Source organism: Marmota flaviventris, chromosome 14, assembly GCF_047511675.1.
Source record: "Marmota flaviventris isolate mMarFla1 chromosome 14, mMarFla1.hap1, whole genome shotgun sequence".
NCBI lineage: Eukaryota > Metazoa > Chordata > Mammalia > Rodentia > Sciuridae > Marmota > Marmota flaviventris.
The window spans coordinates 84,414,447-84,433,917 of NC_092511.1; the positions used below are offsets into that span (position 1 = coordinate 84,414,447).

Sequence of the window (19,471 nt, forward strand, 5' to 3'; positions counted from 1 at the left end):
ACCTCCTGCTCCAGGGTTGCTGGACCCCAAGAAGTGACCTGAAGACAGGTGAGAAGTACATGCTGGGACAGAACTACACTGCCTCTGCTCACCCCAGGCTCTGCCACTGTCAAGTTTGGGATTTTGGGCGTGTGGCTTAAACTAACCCAGCGTCCCTGTCTGCACACCTGGGGTGATAATGGTGGTTACTTCTCAGGGCCCTTTGTTCTGAGATGCTTTGAACAGTACCTCACACGCAGCAGATGCCCAGTGGTTAGTGGTCATTAGGGCCCTGGCCTACAATGGTGACAGCTGAGGGGCTGTCACCCCCAGTGCTCAAAGCTCCTGAAACAGCTGGCTCCCAGGGACCCCACTACAGAACTGCACAGTGGTCTTCCTGCTCGCTCACTGGGGTGAGGCCTTGAGGAACAGGGCCTCTTGATAGGTCCTGACTTTAAGCATTTTTATATTCTGTCTGTGCCTGGTGTGTGGTAGGGCTTGAATACTTAATTTTTTTTTGTTAAGGAAAATAAACATCTAAATACTAAAAAGTAATGGGTTGCTTAAGCTGCTGATGTCCCTTTTAGGCCAGCAAGTCCACAATGGAACATGACATCTTGATGATGAAATTTGCGAGTAGTGACCAAAGTTTGATCTTGTTTCACCACCTGGATAAGGGTCATCATTAAGAGAGAATTCTTCTCAAATTCGCTTTGAGGTGAGGCTCAGCAGTTACCGTCTTGCCTTCTGGGTCCTTTTGATAACATACAATAAAGTAGGAACTTACTCAGGCACAAGTGCCTTCAACATGCCAAAGTATCTTCTCCAAGGTGATAAATTCTAAGGACTTGGGGCTTTCCCAGATATGTCAGTTTCTGAGAAAAGGGGACCAAGTGGTAGAAGTTACCCAACGAGGTAAGACAGCATTTTATCTTGTTATTTTCTATCTCTGCACAGCCCCGTTCTGCTCTTGGCACTGGGGAGTTCCAACATCAGCCTGTCACTCACAGCTTCTGAATACATAGGGTTCCTCAAACTTCTGCCAGTCTTTTTACTCAGTCCTTCTGACAGGCAGAAACGAGTCCACTAGGCAGGAAGTACGGTACCTAGAACTTACTGGCGGCGTTGCAGGAGCTGATCCAGACCAACAGGAGCAGCTGCTGAGGCCAGGCAGCCGAGCACGTGGCCTGGGAGTGCCAACAGCCTCTGCAGCTGGGGATGCCACCTCCAGATGTGCCCTCCTTGCCTGGCTGGGTCCAGATGCAGAGTGTTGGGGAAGGGCTTCAGATGGGCTCCAGGCAGTGGCACCCAGAGCAGGAAGTTTCAAAGGTAGAGGGGATATTGAGTGGCAGGTGCATAAAGGGACATCTGGGGAAAGAACAGTTGGAGGCCAGATGATAGACATCCCACCCCCCGGGAAAGGGCTAATGAGAGATGTGCAGGATTTTATGAAGAAAAATCATGTGCACTAGGTAGATTAAAACTACCGCACACCTTGAAAAAGAGCAGAAAAATAAGCCGTCACTGTGTACTACTGCATACATGTGACACTGTAGTGTGTGATACTGTAATCCCAGGTAAGGCCCACAAAGAGCTTTGGAGAAGATTAAACTGATTCTAAAATGCATATGAAAGAAAAAAATGTACAATAGCCAAATCAATTTTGAAAAATAAGATATCTGAGGGTCATTTCAGGCTGCTGGAAGATGACTGGGCTGGCTATGGGAGATGTGGCAATGGATTCGTACTGTGTATCACTAACAGAATGAATTCCAGTAGGTTAAGATGAAGGAAAACTGTCCTGAACTGCAGGGTTATGTGAATAAAATATATTTAAAACTGTGGTTTAGAGAAGTTGTGTCAAATACAGAAACCTAAAACCAAGATCGGTAAATCTGACTTCTTACATGACAATTTCTGCATAAATATCACAAGCAATTAAAAGACATACAGAACAAAAATATGCATTTGTGAAAAACAGTGTATATTCACAGAAGCGTATTCAGTGTTGCCTGCACTGCTAAACCCTCAGGTGTCCATTGATAAGTCTGTAGACCAATTATGGCCATTTTAACACAATCTCAAACATCACATTGTGCAAAAGAAACCAGACCCACATGGCTTTATGTGTTTGACTTCATTCATAGGAAGTTCAGAAATAGGCAAAACTAGTTGTGGTGAGAAAAAACTTAGGACAGATGTCACTCCGGGGGCAGAAGGGAACTTTCTAAGGGACAGTAATGTTCTCAATCTTGATAGGGGTTGGGTGACAGTCGTTTTCCTTGGTTGAAACTCAGCAAATGTACACTTAATTAATGCAGATCTGTTTTTTTTTTTTTTTATTAGTTACACAAGACAGTACAATGATCGTGATCTGTATGTTTTACTGTGTGTAAATTTTATCTACAAGGGAAAAAAATGTAAAAGGGATGGACTCTAGATTATAGATATGCTGGACATTTAGGGGCAAGGTCATTGATGACTACAACCTGCTTTGAAATGCACCCCAAAATAAGATGGATTAATGGATGGGATAGATGATACTAATGTTATAAAATGTTCAAAGTCAAAGCTAGGGAGTCAGAGCATGGTTGTTCTCTAGGAAATCCTTTTGACTTCTCTGTTTGAAAATTTTCATTATCAGATGTCCATGAGGAAAGGATAAGCAACAGACTGAAGAATAAATATTTCCAGTATATAAGAGATTTTTGTTCTCCATATATGCATGCATATACATATATATACACACACATATATGTAATTTTTTTTTGTACCAGGACTGAACCCAGGGGTGCTTAACCACTGAGCCCCTTCCCCAGCCCTTTTATGTTTATTTTGAGACAGGGTCTCACTAAGTGGCTTAGGGCCTTGCTAAGTTGCTGAGGCTGGTTTTGAACTCACAATCCTCCTGCCTCAGCCTCCTGACCTGCTGGGATGACAAGTGTGAGCCACCGTGCCTTGCTATCTAAAATATATTAAGAGCTGATCATCAATAGGAAAATGAAAAATTCAATTAAAAGTAAATGCAGCCCTTCAGAAAACAAGGTAAATTATCAACAGTGCCTGGAATGATTGTCCTACCAGCATTCAAACTTAAACCAGTCAGTCCCACTCCCTGCTCACCCGCCAGGCTGACTCCAGCATGACTACCTCGTGGCTGCAGGTGGTGTGGCCACTGGGCAGCACATGCAGGTGGCCAAAGCTGCCTCCACCTCCCTGTGCCACCAGCAGAGTGAGAGACCCCGGAGCAGACCTTACACCTGGCACCTCACACAGAGGTTGGAATGTGGCCACTCTAGGAAGATCTATGGCTGGAGTCAGAACTACCTAGGTGATGGTCTTTACAGCAAGTGCAAAACCACACACACACAGTGCAATGCCACCTTGGTGAGGAGGTGGGCTTGGGGTGATGTGAAATAAATATAATTCAAAGAAAATAAGCGTTATGGACAAGACCATTTATGCATGGCTTGCCTAATTAAAACGAAAAGCATGAACACATTCTTATTTTCAGAGCTCAACACTTTCCCAGGACCTGTTTCAGAGTTGAAGTGGCAAGTCATGTACTGACTTATGGAAACCTGATGACTTACATCCCAAGATCAGCCTTTGTTCTCTTGGTCACTGCCAATTTCAGCCACTGCAGCTGGGGCCAGGGGGCTCCGAGGTTCCTTTGTGAGAAGGTGGTGGTCCCTTTACCCTGGGGCTGGGCACTTGAGATCCCCCGGGCTCTGAGTAGGGGCTGCAGGACAGCCCTTTCTACTCAGGTCACGAGGGACTTCTGTCTTTCAGGTTTTCTTCGACTGCGACAGGTCAGATGCAGACACACGCCACTGCCCCAGGCCCCTCTACCGAGGGCTGAATCATGTTGGACTACAGGGCAGAACTAGCTGTTGTTCGTTATACCAGCCGACTCAAAATCAACTTAAGCTGTTTCTCCCCCATTTTTGTGAAAGCATCAGACAGCTCACCAGAACAAGTTGAAAGTTTTATTTATATAAAATTCATTAAGAACATAAAAGATTGAGATTCTTAAAAAAAAAAAAAAATCTGCACTTATTTACAGCAGTATTGCACAAGTAAAGTGGCGATTACCCTGTCAAAATTCATCAGTGCAAAACACAAGTCAGCCAGGGAAATTGCAATACAATGCTACATATGCTGGGTTCTAGGGGACGAGTTAGTGATGGGTCAATATACAGACAGGTCAGTGCTATTTATAAATGGGTACCTGATGAGTTCCGATACAGTAATGAGTGGTCACAGAACCTGCACATAAAACCCAAGAGAGCTCTCAGGGTCTGAAATTCCCAGGTAAAGTAGTCAAGTTACTCAGCTGTGAGCTCGAGGGTGCTTCTCGCACACAGCAGACCCCGGCTGATTTAGCGACACACAGGGACGGCAGAACCGCCCTTGAGGGGGGTCACTAGATGTCCCTGGAGCATCCACAAGCTTTCACATCTTGACACCCAGCCCAGCGGGCCCCCAACCTCTCCCAAGGGGGATGAAGAATTGGGAAGAGGGCAGAGACCTGGAGAAGCAGGCTGACCAAATGCAGTAACCAGATGGTGAAGTGCCAGGTGTAGTTAGCTCCCCAGGACAAAGGTCAGTCCACACCTCAGCACAGGACCCACGGGCAGGTGCAGGTGGGGAGGAGCCATTCACTCACCAGTTGCCAAGAAGGGCCTGGTGACTGGAGGCACCCCGAAGCAGCCTGTCTCTTGGTCCCTCCCGCCTGGCCCCTGCCCTGGACAACTGGGTCAGCAGTGCCTCTCAAGGGGACTCAGTTTATCCACGGCAATGCTGAGTTGTCAGGTGAGGCTTTCCAATGGGAAAACCTGCCCACCTGCTGAGAATATGAGAATACTTTTTTTTTTTTTTTTCCATCTTAAAAGCCATGGCCTGGAATTAGCTCCTGAGAGAAGCCAGCTGCTCTGGACAGGCAGAGGCTGCTGAGTACTTCTTGGAGTGGAATTTTGTACACTGCTAGATTGCTGGTTTCTCCTGGGGTGTCACATGCAAACTCCACCTGAAGGTGGCAGGGCCCAAGAGCTGACCACCAGGAACGGAAGCCAGAGGCCACCCCGGGAAGACCACGCGGTCTGCAAGAGCCCACCAGTCACCACCTCCCGCCTTGGGAGCCGGCGCCCAGTCCCGGGATGGCAGGGTATGGGGGACAGGGACGTCAACACTTTCCAAACTTAACACATTAAATAAGCAGAAAATAAATATACAACATTTCTACAAGTTACAGCATTATAAAACAGTAGGCCACATAACACAGAAAAAGAATCTACAATATTTACAATCCTTGATTCTGAAAAAGATTTAGAAAAAACAGTGATTTTCACTCATTGATACTGTACAAAATTTTACAAGAAAGGTCAAGGGGACATAATTGCACAGACATTTGGCTCAGTTGGTAAGAAAAATATGACCTAATCTAATAAATAGTCAATATATATACAACACAGAGAAGCGGGAACAGGAGAAAACTGCATTTCTCTGTACTTTACTTATGGAATTTTAAATTGGTTTTTCCAACCCTCTTAACCGCCCCCCCCCCCAATTCTTCACCAACTCATTTCTGGGACCGGAACTGGAAGAATCTCAGAGGGATCTTTCTGTTTATTGCATTTCATTGTGAAGCCAGAGGACACTTTTTACACTTTTTACAAACCTCACACGGGAGAGGTCATCAAGGCACAAAACCCGCATTTTCAAAAAAAAAGGGGGGGGGGGGTCTAGGTAACTTTTTCCTACAAAAAATTAAACAATAATTAAAAACTAAGAAGCCAAGGCGTGCCCACGCAGGGAGGCACACTTCCTGCGGGAGGCATTTTGATCAACAGTACAGTACAGAGACTCCGCCATCTCTCCACGCTCGGGTGCTGGCATCCTGGTAGCCTTTGCCATGCACAGGCCGAAGCCTCTCCTCCGAGCTGCTCCTGCCAGCCTGGAGGCCAGGCTGTAACCCAGCCAGCACCAAGCATGCTGGTACCGCCTTGGGCACCTGTCCCAGGGAGCCACAGGGCTGAGGAGACATAAAGTGCTCTGGTCTGAGAGACTGGCACATGAGCACAGAGACCTGGGAGGCGGGCGGCCCAGAACCAGATACATCTTTGGTGTGTGTGTGTGTGTGTGTGTGTGTGTCCAGCAGGGTCGCAGCTGCAATCCCCACCCCACCTTGCAACCGTGGGCTGCACGTGTGACCACAGGGGGCTCAAGACACATCAGGAGACAAGCTGTGCTCCCACACAGCTTTCAAGATATAAAAAGGAATAATATTTGGAATCAGATCATCTCTACTTAAAGAAGAAAGCATATAGGCAACATATATATATGTATATATATGTCTGTACACGTATATCTACACACATACACAAAAACCTGGGAAGTAAGGGAAGAATGATTTTCCACTTAATTTAATGTGACCACACTGGTCCTCTACCTGGCAGAAGCAAGAGCAAGAGCTGTTGGCACTGCTGATGTATTTTGAAAACTCATCCACTCCTTTTAGAAAAGCTGTTTCATGATTTGAGATTTTGAAACTTTTAAGAATCCCAGGGTTTGCAGCCCCACCCCATCTGGGTTTTTCCTGGGTCTCCCTGGTTTTCCTGCTTCTGAAATGACTGACCGATGGCTTCAGATGTGCTGTGATTCCAGGGGACAATAGGGGCAGGCAGAGAGCGCACCCCACAGAGGTGGAGGCCAGGTGCACCGACACCGACCCAACTGGCCTAAGAAAACGGGAAAAGCAAAACTTTCAGAAGGCTCAGGGGACACGCTGGACTCTGCCCAGGGGTGCGGTGCAAAGCAGAATGAAGCTGCTCTTCCAAGGCAGGCTGGAAGGAGCAGGCACTGAGGGAGTACCACAGGCCAGAAGGGGGCCAGCAGGCAGAGCTGCAGCCAGGCTGGCAGCATGTTGGCACGTAGCTCCCCTGGGCTGTATGGCCATGGGACGGCTCTCCCTCTCCAGAACACTCCAGGATAAGTCCCTGTAAACCAAGGGGACCAACATGGCACCCCCAACTGGCCAGGTGCCAACTCCTGCTCTGACCAATGATGCTTCGCCTTGGACCAAACCTGCACATCAGCATCCAGATGGACTGGGGCTGCCTCACCGGTGACCGGGAAAGACACACCAAAACAGTCGGAAATGTTGCCGCACAGGCAGCTGAGTTGAAGGAAGTAAATAAATATTTACAAAGCAGGTGAGGCCGGCCAAGGGACAGCAGGTCCCCTGCCCCCTGCCCAGTTCCATTTTATAAGAACAACTTTTGATTTTAATGATCAAAAAAGGAAAAAAAGAAAAAAGAAATCTCAAAGTCTCAACGGCAGGGGAAGGAGGGAGGGAGCCCATCACACCTCTCCCTGTTAAAAAATTCTGTACAGTATTTTCTAAAAATAAACTAAGGCAGCTTTATAAACTAGCTGGCTCAGTTTCCACTGCAGGGTTTAGATAATCCTCTGAGATAGGGAATAAGTTCTTAAAATTTTAGTACAAAAAAAATCATTCACAAGTTGGTTAAAAAGTTTCCATTTCCTTTGTGAAAAAAACCTGTTCTTACTGCAGGAGGTGGGAAAGCCACGACATGTAAACACCCTTCTGCAGACAATCCTGCTCCAAGAACCACGGTTTCTGCATTAAAAAGGAATCCACCCCCATTTACATTCACAGCAACTTCCACAGACTCGCGCAGGCGCAGTGCGGAGCCACACGATGCAAGGTCAAGTCCACCCGCGGACACAGGGTCTTCTGCGCTGTCCCGCCCTCCGCGCCGCGAGAAGAACGCTGCGCTGGTTGCACAGCGGGGTTGGGGACGTGGGGCTGGGCTTGGCCCTCGCTGGGAGCGAAGAGTCCGCGCGTGTCCGGCTCTGGAGACCCCGTCAGTGCATCCTCCACACCAGGCGGATGATGCAACGCAACAGGCGCAAGATAACCATTTGGGGGTGGTCTTCAGGTTGGTAATTATTAAAAAATACCTGAAACACAAAAGCAAAGCTTCTCAGTGTCCGTCTGCTTTTGGGTGCTGGTGTTGAGTGGACCACCCGCCCTCCTTAGTCACTGCAAGGCCTCTGAGGGCCTCCTGCAGTGCCAACCCCTTGAGACTGCTGGGGGGCATTTCCAGCCCCTGCAGACGACGTCCTTCATGCAGGGCAGGCCTGCCAAGTGACCGCCTTAGGACAGGAGTGTAAAGCAACCAACGGACACTGTGCTGGACAGCGGAGAAGGACCTCTGCTCCCTAAAACTGTGGGTGGCAAAGCTTCCTGCAGGGGCGGCTTGGAAACCAGGTCCTCTGAGGAGGGCACAAACGGTATTGGGTAGCCTGAGGAACCACGTGCACCTGTACATGGATATCCCATGTCACCGACTCCCTCAAAGGTGAATTGCTGGTAGCTATAATTTGTGAAACCAGTGATTTGCCCTAAGAAGCTAAATGAAGGGGCGCGAGGATGCACCGTGCCCTGCTGCCCAGCAGCTCGCTGGATAAACACCAACGCCTGAAGCCCACGGTCAGATGCCAGGCCCACCTCCCACCCTCACCCAGGAGCAAAGACCAAGTGACGACAGAAGGCCACTTGCAGAGGGCACTACAGATCACTTCTAGCTAGTCTCAGAGGCTCACTCAGGTCTTCAGCGTGCCCACTCCAGGTCCATCCCTGTACAGGTGACCACGAGGGGCTGACACACAGCAGCCCAAGTCGACACCAGAAGGGGCACCCTGGTTCACATTCAAGTCAGAAAGTGGTCCTGCCCTTCCTAGTGACCAATCTTAGCAGACCCCACTGCCCCCACAGCCCCAGAAATTGCTTCCAGGGCTCTGTCCTGGGAGCCACCAGCCAAGAGTCAGGCTGAGCCCATGGCCTGCTCAGGACCCCAGCTGCAGGTGCCCGCGTACTACGGCCTGCGATAAGCCAGGGCATTTCCCGCTTCCTTCCATAACAAGACGGAGGAAATCAGCCCTGTCAGGAGGCCTGCAGACGGCTCCGTAACCACAGTCTGCGATTTTTATCACTGTACACACAGATTGCTTTGTTTTGATTTAACTTTCAAAATTACTTTGCTCCTTCTGTGTGAGAATAATTTAGGGGAAGGTTAATTTTGGTGCAGACTAATATTAATGGGTTGAAAGAGGCTTATTCAAAATAAAACCACAACTCGCTGACGGGAAGCAGGCGTGCTGACAGGCTGGGCCATCTGCCCTGGAGGGAGCCTCAGGCCTACCTGGGGCCACTCTGTCTTCAGAGTGACCAGAGGATGGGCTGATGGGTGTCCACGGTCAAAATGACACCAAAGGGACACCCACGGGACAGGCCTGTTTACACTGGCAGGCTCCAGGTCCCAGTCCTGGCGGTATCTGAGGACAGGTGAAGCATGGTGGCTGTGACCTTGGGTAAGGAGTCACATCAAGGGCTATTCGGACACAGGTGGGGAGAGCCAAGGTGTATGTCTGGGGGGCATTTTGGTGACAGGAAGGCCCAGGTCCCTGACCAGCGAGGCCATGCGGCAGCCACTCCTCCTGCCCTCTGAGGAGGCGGGCACGACTCATGGCACACGCTTCCACAAGTGAGCAATCGCTCCTGGGTGACGTTCAATGGAAGAAGCCATGAGCACTGACTCACAGTGGTGCAGCCCAGGGTGTGGCCCACGACTGGCTCAGGACAGGGGAAGGGGAGCTGCAGCGGGTGAGGATGAGAACCAGGTCCCAACTGCCCCAAGTCCTGCAGGGGGCCAGCCATGGCAGCCAGCTCAAACCCGCACACCTGCATGAGCTCCTGCAGCTGCGGCTGAGCCTCAGTCTGGGTGTTGGAGGGCGAGGAGTTCAAAGCCATGGACAAACCCGAGGTGGACCGCACTGGCAGGAGGTTAAGGCATGTGCACCCCTGGTACTGGCCAAGGCAATACCCCCGGGCTGGAATGTGCCTATGGGCAGGGCCTGCCAAGCACTGCGTGGTGGGGCCACCAGTTAAAAGCCAACATGGCGGTGGGATCTGCCCTGCAACCTGTGGAGCGATGGCTTCTGGCGCGTGGCGCAGGGCTGGAGGGCAACAGATGCACTGAGAATGGCAGGGCCAGATACCCTCCCTGGTCCATACCAGCCTCTTGCATGGCTCTCAGGAGGCATCTGAGTGCCCAGCACAGGTTGAGCTTCCTCTCGTAGCAAGGAGTGTCAAGCCAGTTCCCAAGGTCCTGCGAGGGGCACTTGCAGGCCTGACCACGGCCCCTGTTAGCACGACATAATAAACAGGAAGCCACCCCAGGACATCATGGGGGTAAATGAGATGACAGAGACGTTGGCCAGGACGACAGGGCACCCAGGATAGAGACCAGATGGACAGGGCGAGCAACAGGACACGAGGAACAGTGTTGGCTTCTCATAATAAGGGGAGGCTGGGGCAGGGCTGCCAGCTCTTCTGGCCAGGAGGGGAGCACTGTGCCCAGGGACGCCCAGGGCAGAGGGCATGGCGAGGAGCACAGACCTGCAGACCCTTCCCGGAGCCATCCTCCAGCTGCACACGAGCAGTACCAGGGCATCCAGCTACACCTCCTCGTCCAAGAGCTGCCCACACGCCAGTCCTGCAGACTGTGTACCGGGTCTGGGGTCAGAAGAATCGCTCACTGCCATCACTGAAGGAAATGAGTCTTCAAAACAATCCTAAGAGGCAAGTAGCACTCCCCATGCTGCAAGTGGCTGGAGGTGGCAGAGCAGGACAGGACAGGTGCCTAGAGACCTCTCTCCTGCCATGGCACACGCCACCGAGGACCACAGCCAGCTCCCACGGTGGAGAACATGGACGCTGGCATGCCCAGTCCAGGACAGAGTGCAGGGTGACTCTGGGGCCAGTCAGGCCCTCTGGCCACACTAGGAGCCTGGTGCTGGGGAGGGTGCCGCTCCTCAGAGCTGGAGGAAGCCTCGCCTTAGTTTAAACGAGGCCTCAGCCAGTGCCTGAATGAGGATGGAAGCCCACCAAGTGACTCCGAGGACTCAGCTCAGACCTCAGCAGGACCAAGCCCACCAGGCTGTGCTCCAATGGTGGGGCCAAAACCCACTGGGCCAGACACTCAGAAAGTGCAACATACACGTACACTCAGCAGGCTTGGGGGGGGGGGCGACGACGGTAAAACAGACACAGATGTGCACAGTGAAATGAAAATAAAGTTTAAGAGATCAGAAATGACATCAGGAAAGGGAGACTTACCCCAAGAACTAGAGCAAGGTTTGTGGCACCAGAGTCTGAGGTATGAAGTTCCTGGCAGTCAAAGGAACAAGGGAAACCTGACAGTCTCTTCATCGTTGAAACTAACCCATTCAAAACTTGCTTCTTATGCAATTTCAAGACTGAATGTCTACAATGTCCTGAACCTATTGTTTTTTTTTTTTAATTTTTATCTTGAAGCATCAACATGTTATAGGGGACCGGGTTTGGACTGTGAGACCAGGAGGGACTTAATCGTGTCTGACCTCCAGACTGAGGATGAGCGTCCAGGAGCCTGAGAACGTGGGGCCTTCCACAGCACCTTCCAGGGCACAGCGGCACCACCGTCCCTCTGCCTTCCCATCACCCAACAGTCAGTACTTGACTCAGGAGAAAAGGGCTAGCATGTGAGGAGCAACCCAAGGGCCTTCTCTGCATTTTCAGGCTGAGAACCCTGGTCCAACGCCATCTCTGGTTTCAGGGCTGCTGCCACAATGTATGCGAAGACCAAACTCACCATCTGTCACCAAGGAAACGGGCATTTACATAGCTGGTGCCCAACAGCTGAGACAGCAGCCCTGCGGGGGAGGCTGGGGGCCCAGGTGGTGTCACAGACTGGAAACACTGTCTGTGAACCAACTCTAATTCTCTTTCTGATCATCATTTAAAGAAACTCCTCTGGCTGTGGCCTTTCTGCAGCTCAGCCCGGGGCAGCCCGTGCTGGACGCTCTTCGGGCGGCAAGGCCTTTTTTGACTCGGTGGTATCAGCTTACTGGAGCCCCCAGGGCCAACGCTGGCCAGATTGGACGAGTCACCACCACCAGCTCTGCAGCACAGAGAGCCAGAGCCAATTCTCACGGCTGGCTGTGAGGCTCCAGTGTGTGAGACATTCGATTCAGAGCATAAATGCACCGTCCCGAAGGCCCAGCCTCAGAGAAATGCCAAGCGAGACGCAGTGCACGCTGACCACAGCCAGGCCTCTGGGCTCAGGTCGAGGAGACGCGCAAGATGCTTCTTCCTGGTGTCTGCAGAGGCGCCAAGCCTTGCTGTGTATCTTCATTTCCTCCTCCAGAGATTAAAAAATAACCCCAGGGAGACTCTCTCCAGCACCTGCATCTCTGCACGGTCATGCTCAGCCTGAGGTCCCCAGTGCCAGGCGCCCTGCAGGTGCAGCACCTGCCTGGCTGAGGGGACCAGGCACACAGCGTGGCGCTACGAAGCACTTACTAGTGACGTCCAGGTGCCCTTTACACACCCCGGCACCCATCTCCTCACATCTGCCCACAGCGGGCATGGCCATACAGCAGGGCCGAGCACCCACCTGTTGCCAGAGCAGGTGCAGAGCTGAGGCAGGTAGAGGCCACCCAAGAGGTGTCAGAGTGAATGGCAGTGATGACAAGGGACGCTCTCTCTCTAAATGTCCCCCTTGAACCTTCAGCATGATGCACACCCAGGCCTCCTTCAGGGAAGGGGCCTGCCAGGCTTGAGATCTGACCCCTGAGCCTGAGCTTCTCCAGGAGGGGACTCCCCGAGTGTACTGTCCCCAAGTCACAGAAAGCCTGTGTTCAGCAAGGCAGGGAAGGACCTGGCTGAGTACCTGAACAGTTCTTCAATGTCTCGGGGAAACTAAGTTAAGTGCTTGTCACCTTCTTGGCACTGCACTGCCAACCCTGGTGCTACGTCACAGCTAAGGGGCAGCCTCTGCCAGGAACCGCAGAGGCACACTGGAGAGAGCAGCCGTCTCTGCTTCCAGCCAGGTGGAGTCTGCGTGTCAGAGCTCTCGTGCGGACCGTGTGTCCTGCTTCCGCAGACAGCAACAGAAAGCAGCCCTTTTATCAAACCCCAGTGTTCAGTAGAAGGCCTCCAAAGCACGCTGCCCAGGACACACACCTCTGGTCTGTCCAGTGTGTGACTCACTGTGCAGGCCACTGGGGGCCTCTTCCTGCACCTGATCTTCAGAGCCACAGATTTCCAAAGGCGGGAGACAGCACACAGCATCTTACTTCTTTGAAGGTGAGTGCACCTTGACGTCAGGCTCACACCATCACAGGGGGCCAAGGCACGGCAGTCAGACTTGCTCACTCAAACCCACCGGCAGGCCACTGCCCCCCCCCCCCCCCGCCCCTGTTCAGGGCCACACTCCGGTCCTCTTGTGCTCCAGCCGATCCCCACAGGCACAGGCACAGACGGGGCATAGGCAGTGAGAGCCACACACCGCACTGCCGTGGTCAGACCCCAAGGGCCTCTGCTCCCCGCCCCTCTATGGAAGCCATCGTCACAGGTGTCCACTGCAGCCCACTGTCCCCAAGACACTGCTGACAGCAGTCTCCCTGCACAGGGACTCTAGCTGGACAAAATGAATGTGAGGCACAGACAAAGTCACAGGGGAGCCAGGCACGGTGCCGCACACCTGTGATCCCAGCAGCTGGGGAGGCTGAGGCAGGAGGATATAAAGTTCAAAGCCAGCCTCAGCAATTAATGAGGCCTTAAGCAATGGGGGAGACCTGTTAATAAAAAAGGCAAAGGGCTGAGGCTGGGGCTCAGTGGTTAAGTGCCCCTGGCTGAATCCCCAGCACTGGGAGGGGTGGCAAGGCTGGGTGCAGTCCGGTCCAGTGACTTCAAGAACAGTACCTTCATGCTCTGCGGGGCCCAGCACCCCTCGACACCCTTGGACTGCAGCCTCAGCCCATAGCTGAGACACCCATTAAGTGGACACAACTCCACCTGCAGGTGAGCTGGCCCCCGGCTCACAGGTTCTGGCCAAGGGAGGAATCAGGAAGGCTGTTAATGGACAGCAGGACCAGTCTTGTGTGATGCTCCCACCCACAGTCGAGGAGGCTAAAGAGGGCAAGGCGCAGGCTGTGGACATGCCGTCCATGGCACCACTCTGCGAAGGCCAAGACACTCGAGTCCCCACAAATTCCAAAATGCAGCCGGCTCCTCTAGACGTCTCTTCCCTTAGGCCTGGGGACAGCCCTGTGTCCCTGGCTTCTCTCACAGTCCTGGTTGGCCTTCTGTGAGTCCCCAGTGCCTGCCTCCCTGTGGTGTGGACCTGGGAACGGGGGGTCGCACACCACATGGGGACAGCTCGCTGCGTGTCGAGTGCCTGTCAGGAGCCCCATGGCCTCCCCAGGGCTCAGGCTGTGCCACACAGCATGGCCACCAAGGCCCCAGACTGCTGCCTCGGCCCAGTCACTGAGAAGTCGAGCTTCAGGTGTAAAACCCACCAGGTACAACCAGAAGCCACCAATCAAGACACAAACTAAACAAAAACATGGGAGAGCCAAGTTCTGTCCCTTTACACGGTCTCTGCTCCTGTTAACGAAAGTCCTCGCTCCGTAGCAGAAGACACCCTCCGACCCTCGGCATCCACACCAGAGCAGCACAGGGACGATACACAGGGCTTCCTCAGAAACACGAAACCAAGCCTCACGGCGTGGAAATGCCAGGCAAGCCAAATGCAGGGATCTGTGAACCAGAACTGCCCGACCCTTCTGATACGTCACTGTCACGAGAGATTGAGGAAGGCCTAAACTAACGAAGCCAGGAGCTGACACAGAAATCCAATGCACGATCCTAGAACAGATCCAGGACTGCAGAATATCCTATGATCTGGGGGTGGGGAGGCAAGGCTAAAACGACGTCCTTGTCAGGACATCTGACCAGTCCACAGTCTAGCACTGAACAGCAGCACCTCCTGACCACAGCCACACCATGCTCCGTGGAGAGTGCGTCAACTCTGAGGAAACGTGCTCAAGAACAAGGAGTGGGGGCAGCAGCATCACCCAGGGGACAGTGTGCTCGGGAATCGAGAGGGAGGACATCCAGGCCACCAGACCAAGGGCTCTTCCTGGCTCCACGGTGGCAGATCCCCCAGGGCTCTGTTTCCCCTTTTCTTTTGGTACCAGGGATTGAACCCGGGGGCACTTAACCACTCAACCACATCCCCAGCCCTTTTTAGATGCCCCAAATCCCCGTGTTGTGGAGGTCCGAGGGAAGGGTCGGGCGCTGGGTGCAGGCTGACCTGTGCCCGGCCTCACCTGCAGAGTTCCGCTTCACAGCTGCGTCTCCGTCCCCACTCGCCCCAGGACCACCCCTGCACCTCTCCAACAGGAGAGGGTGGAGGCTGGCTCAGCAAGGCCCTGCACCACGACCAAGGCCTGAGAAAGGGGCACACAGGGCACCGAGCCAGACAGACCCAGGTGCTCAAGGAGCCCAAGGCCAGCGAGAAAGCAACGGGCAGCAGCCGGCCAAGAGGCCAGGGCACCCCAGTGGGGACGCGGGGAGAGCCCCTCTGGCTCCCCCCCACATCTGGCAGGCCTTCGATGACGGCCCACTGGGCGATGGCAGACAATGGCTGTCTTAGTCGGACAGCTACCACTGCGGCCAGCTGTGGCCCGGGGTCACTGTGTCACTGTGCAGTTTTGGAGGCTGGTGTTTTGAACTGGCTATTCATAAAATCTGGAGAACGTACTAGCCCTTCTTTAAAAAAAGTTAGATTGCAATCAAGAAGCTATCCCTACTGTACCCGACATCCCAGCCCAGTGAGAGTCCTTTCTCAGCGAACGCTTCATGGTATGGGGTAATTAAGATGTGCAAAATAAGTGCACGGGGACAAAATCCTACAAGTAGTGTGACATGCCCACTGCAAAGTCACTTTATGACAAGCAGGAGGACAACAGGGCACATATCAGGAGACACAGCCCCTTTAACACACTGGCCCATCAGAATGAAGGACCCTGGGAGGGGAGGTGGCACCCATGGCAGGTGCTGCCTCCGCCTCCGTGGTGCCAAGGTGACAAGGACGACCCCACAGCCTGCCTCATTTGCACATGAGCCCATGGCTCACCTCCAACAGCCTTGTGGGGGATGGCCACGACGGCACTCTGAGGCCCCACCTGGCCCTGCGTCTCATCATTGACCCTCACGGTGCCCTGCAGAGGCGGGCATCTGTGCCCCAAGTTTAAGAGACACCTTCACGAACCCTCCTGAACACACTGGTCCCCAAGCCCCCATCCAGCCACAGGAATGGGAGCCACGCTGGCTGTGGCTGTCCAGAGCCCCAGCACAGCGAGGACTCCCAGGGCACCAGGGCCAGCGCCTTGTCCCTCAGCAGCCACACCCAGGTCAGATGTGGCCCTGAGGGTATCTGCAAGCCCCTATGAAGATGGGGGAGGGGGACAGACACGCATGAGGCTGGTTCATTACTTGGGCACAGAGGTGACTCCATGCCCATCAGAAATGACCTAACACAAGCCCAGAGTCAGGACTGGGGGGTATCCAGCTACTCTCCAGAAGGGACCCTGTCCTCCCCTCCTCAGCATGAGGACTGCCTGCGTACACTGTGGCCCAGACGAACACAGCAGCACCAAAATGCCTTCAGAGAACACGTCAGAGGCAGACTAAAACTACTTTAAGGACACACTGCTTCTACGGAAGATATGCAGCCCAGTTTTTCTGTAACTTGGGCCACTGATTAATGGCTTCTCGATGTATTTCAACAAACAAGCTGGTGGCGGACGCCTGTGATCCCAGCGACTTTGGAAGCTGAGGCAGGGGGATCACAAGGTCGAGGCCAGCCTCAGCTTATGGAGACTGTCTTAAAAAATAAAAAGGGTTGGGGATGTGGCTCAGTGGTTAAGTACCCCTGGGTTCAATTCTCAGTGCCCATAAAAAAATAAATAAAAACAACATGCAAGGAGAGCAACGGGGGTCGAGAGGACAACGCTTCCTGCTGTGATGTAGGCAGCTGCAGGTCACGGGAGTCTTCGATGGGTGCTGGCGATGTTCCCCAGGACCAAGCACCGTGGTGCCAACTGAGCTCGACTGCGACCCAAGCTGCAGAGGGAGTGCAGCATCTCGGCACATGGGCTGGCAGCTCGCTCCCCCGGGAGCTGGGCCCTGGAGCTCGGAGTTGTCGGGTCTCTGCTCCTAACACCCCCGCAGGCCACATCTGTCTTATTTGTGGCCATCACCGAGTTCAGCCTAGAGCCAGTTGCAAGCAATAAAGGAGAGCAGGCAAGACGTGGCAGGGCCTCCACTTCCAGAGTCAGCGGGGCTCCTGTCCCACTCGGTCTTTACACGCAGGGAAGGGACAGGACGGGACGGGACGGCAGCCTTACCCTCCGTGGGTAATACAGGTTAAACTCATCTCCAATTCGCCGCAGCTCCTGCGCGATCCAGATCTCCGGGCGCATGTCTGCAGGTTCTGCCTGAGACTGCCGCATGGAAGCTGCAGGGACAAACAGAACAGAGTCACACCGTGTGCGATCCTCCCACCCCGTACACTCTCGAGGCTCTGGACTCTCCAGAGCTACAACACGCATTCCGGATCACAGCGACAAGTCTGCTGCGATTTTGGCCAAAGCATAAGAAATGCAGAATAAATTCCTGTTGTACAACTGGAAATTCAGATTTGCAGCAATTAAAAACATCCAGGCTCATGCATGCAGGCTTCATTGCAAGGATTCATGAACACCAAAGAAATTACACTGGGGGCACAGCGAGGGGCAGCCTCACCCAGGATGCTAGAGGACCCAGTTCCCTCCCTAGCACTGCCAAAAAAAAAAAAAAAAAAAAAATTACACACACACACACACACACACTTCTAAATATATAAAAATAAATACCCTGAAAACAAACTACAATATAAAATCAGCATATCAGTAAGATGACGGTTCTGATCTTAAGGTAAAACTCCCAGGAATGTGTCAGCCACCACCTGAGAACCAAGCTGCAAGGGCTGTCTCTTCAAAGCAAACCAAGGGGACACCGGAGCTGGTGGGCTGGCTGTCTGGAGGGAGGTTGGTGACACAGCAGCCAGTCCTCCACCGCACCACCCAGGGCCAAAGGAAAGCTCCTTGCTTGTCCCATCTCTACACTGATGCAGCCAATAAAGCGGGTCCAGCAGGTCCGGGTGTGCAAACACCACGCGGGGGAGGGAATGTTTTGGTCCAGGAGCAAAGGCGTTGTGAAAGGAGAACACGGAGGGCGGGTGGCCCTTTCATTAAGCTGTCACTAACATTCACACCCAGCACATTCATCTGCTGCCTAATGTAACCATCAAGCCACCAGCAGCCAAAGGCAAGAGCAGAAATGTGAGCCGCCCCAGGACCAGCCATGCCTGCGGAAGGTGGTTTCCTTGTGCCCGCTCAAAGAGAAGGCTCCAGGAGGCCACCTGCAGCCCACAGCCAACTCTGTCCCTGAAAAGGAGCACACTGCACTCCAACGTAACGAGAGGCATGCAGTGTCAATGACCTTGGGTTTCACAGTAACACTAAGCACGGCTTTTGGCTCTGCGTTTTGGTAGAAGGTCCACAAAACTGATACTGATTCCCAGATCTATAGAAGCACAGAAAAGCCCTAAGTTTTTCTAGTTCTTAAAATCCTTGCCCTACAACCCTGTCCCAGAGCCCAGCTGTGTGCACCGACCCACGATCCCACAGAGATGAGGAGGCCTAGGAGAGGCAGGCCCTCTATGTGGAGGTCACAGAGCCCAGCCCACAGCCATCTGCACTCTTGGGCAAGCCAGAGGATGCTGTCAAGGAAGCCCTGGCAGGGAATGCCAAGGCCCAGGCCATGGGGAACAGGACAGGTGCGGTATGGCCCTGCCACCCACATCCAGCTATGCAAGAGTACTTAGCGCTTATTCACACAGATGTTCCCATGTTTATCTATAAAGTCCATTAAATGAAATTTTAAAACAACTCAACTGGCAAAGGATGAACTTGAGAGTGGCCATGCTACTGGGCGACGAGGCTGAGGCTGCAGGTCCTGCCGTTCCCTGGGGGTCAGCCCTTCAGGGGTTGATGCCCACACCCCAGCACTACTTAGCTTCCCATCCCATCAGCACCTGGGAAGGGCGGTGCTGACGCTGAGCCTCTGCAGCCCACCACCTCCCGGGGACACTGGCAAGCAGACTCAGAGCCAAGCCTGTCTTCTACCTTGGAGTCAAACAAACGCCAATTTCATCACACAGTCAGTGAAATATTCGCACACAGCACGAAGTTGTGAAGCATAAAAAATGCTACTCGGTGTTTACTACATGGAGAGATTGGTGACACCCAGTGTCCACGTGCTGCAATCGTTATTGGGTACAGGAACAGAGGAGGCCAAGCCCTGCTCCACAGAGTTAAACACTGTTTCAGCTAGCTGCCAGGCACCTCTGGACGAGGGCATTTGTACTTTAGAGTTCTTTTAACGCAAAGCAAAGCAACTTCCCTTTGACTTTCCGACCTGCAGACAGGCGACTCAGTTCTACGTAAGCCCGAGGTGAGGTTCAGAGGCTGC

At 52.9% G+C, this 19,471-nt stretch overlaps 1 protein-coding gene across 5 annotated transcripts in view; it reads right to left on the minus strand.

The window, feature by feature from the left end:
* Positions 1–3,954: 3,954 nt before the first annotated feature.
* The window catches only part of Bcl2l11 (BCL2 like 11), a 35,565-nt gene continuing 20,048 nt past the window's right edge, over positions 3,955–19,471 (minus strand). For all 5 annotated transcript variants that reach the window (XM_027952099.3, XM_071601829.1, XM_027952098.3 and 2 more), the window contains 2 exons: positions 17,305–17,414; positions 3,955–7,965 (listed from right to left, as the gene is read on the minus strand). In XM_027952099.3, the coding sequence (XP_027807900.3) occupies positions 7,870–7,965; positions 17,305–17,414 (206 nt within the window). In that variant the 3' untranslated portion in view covers positions 3,955–7,869. The remainder of the gene's footprint in view (positions 7,966–17,304; positions 17,415–19,471) is intronic.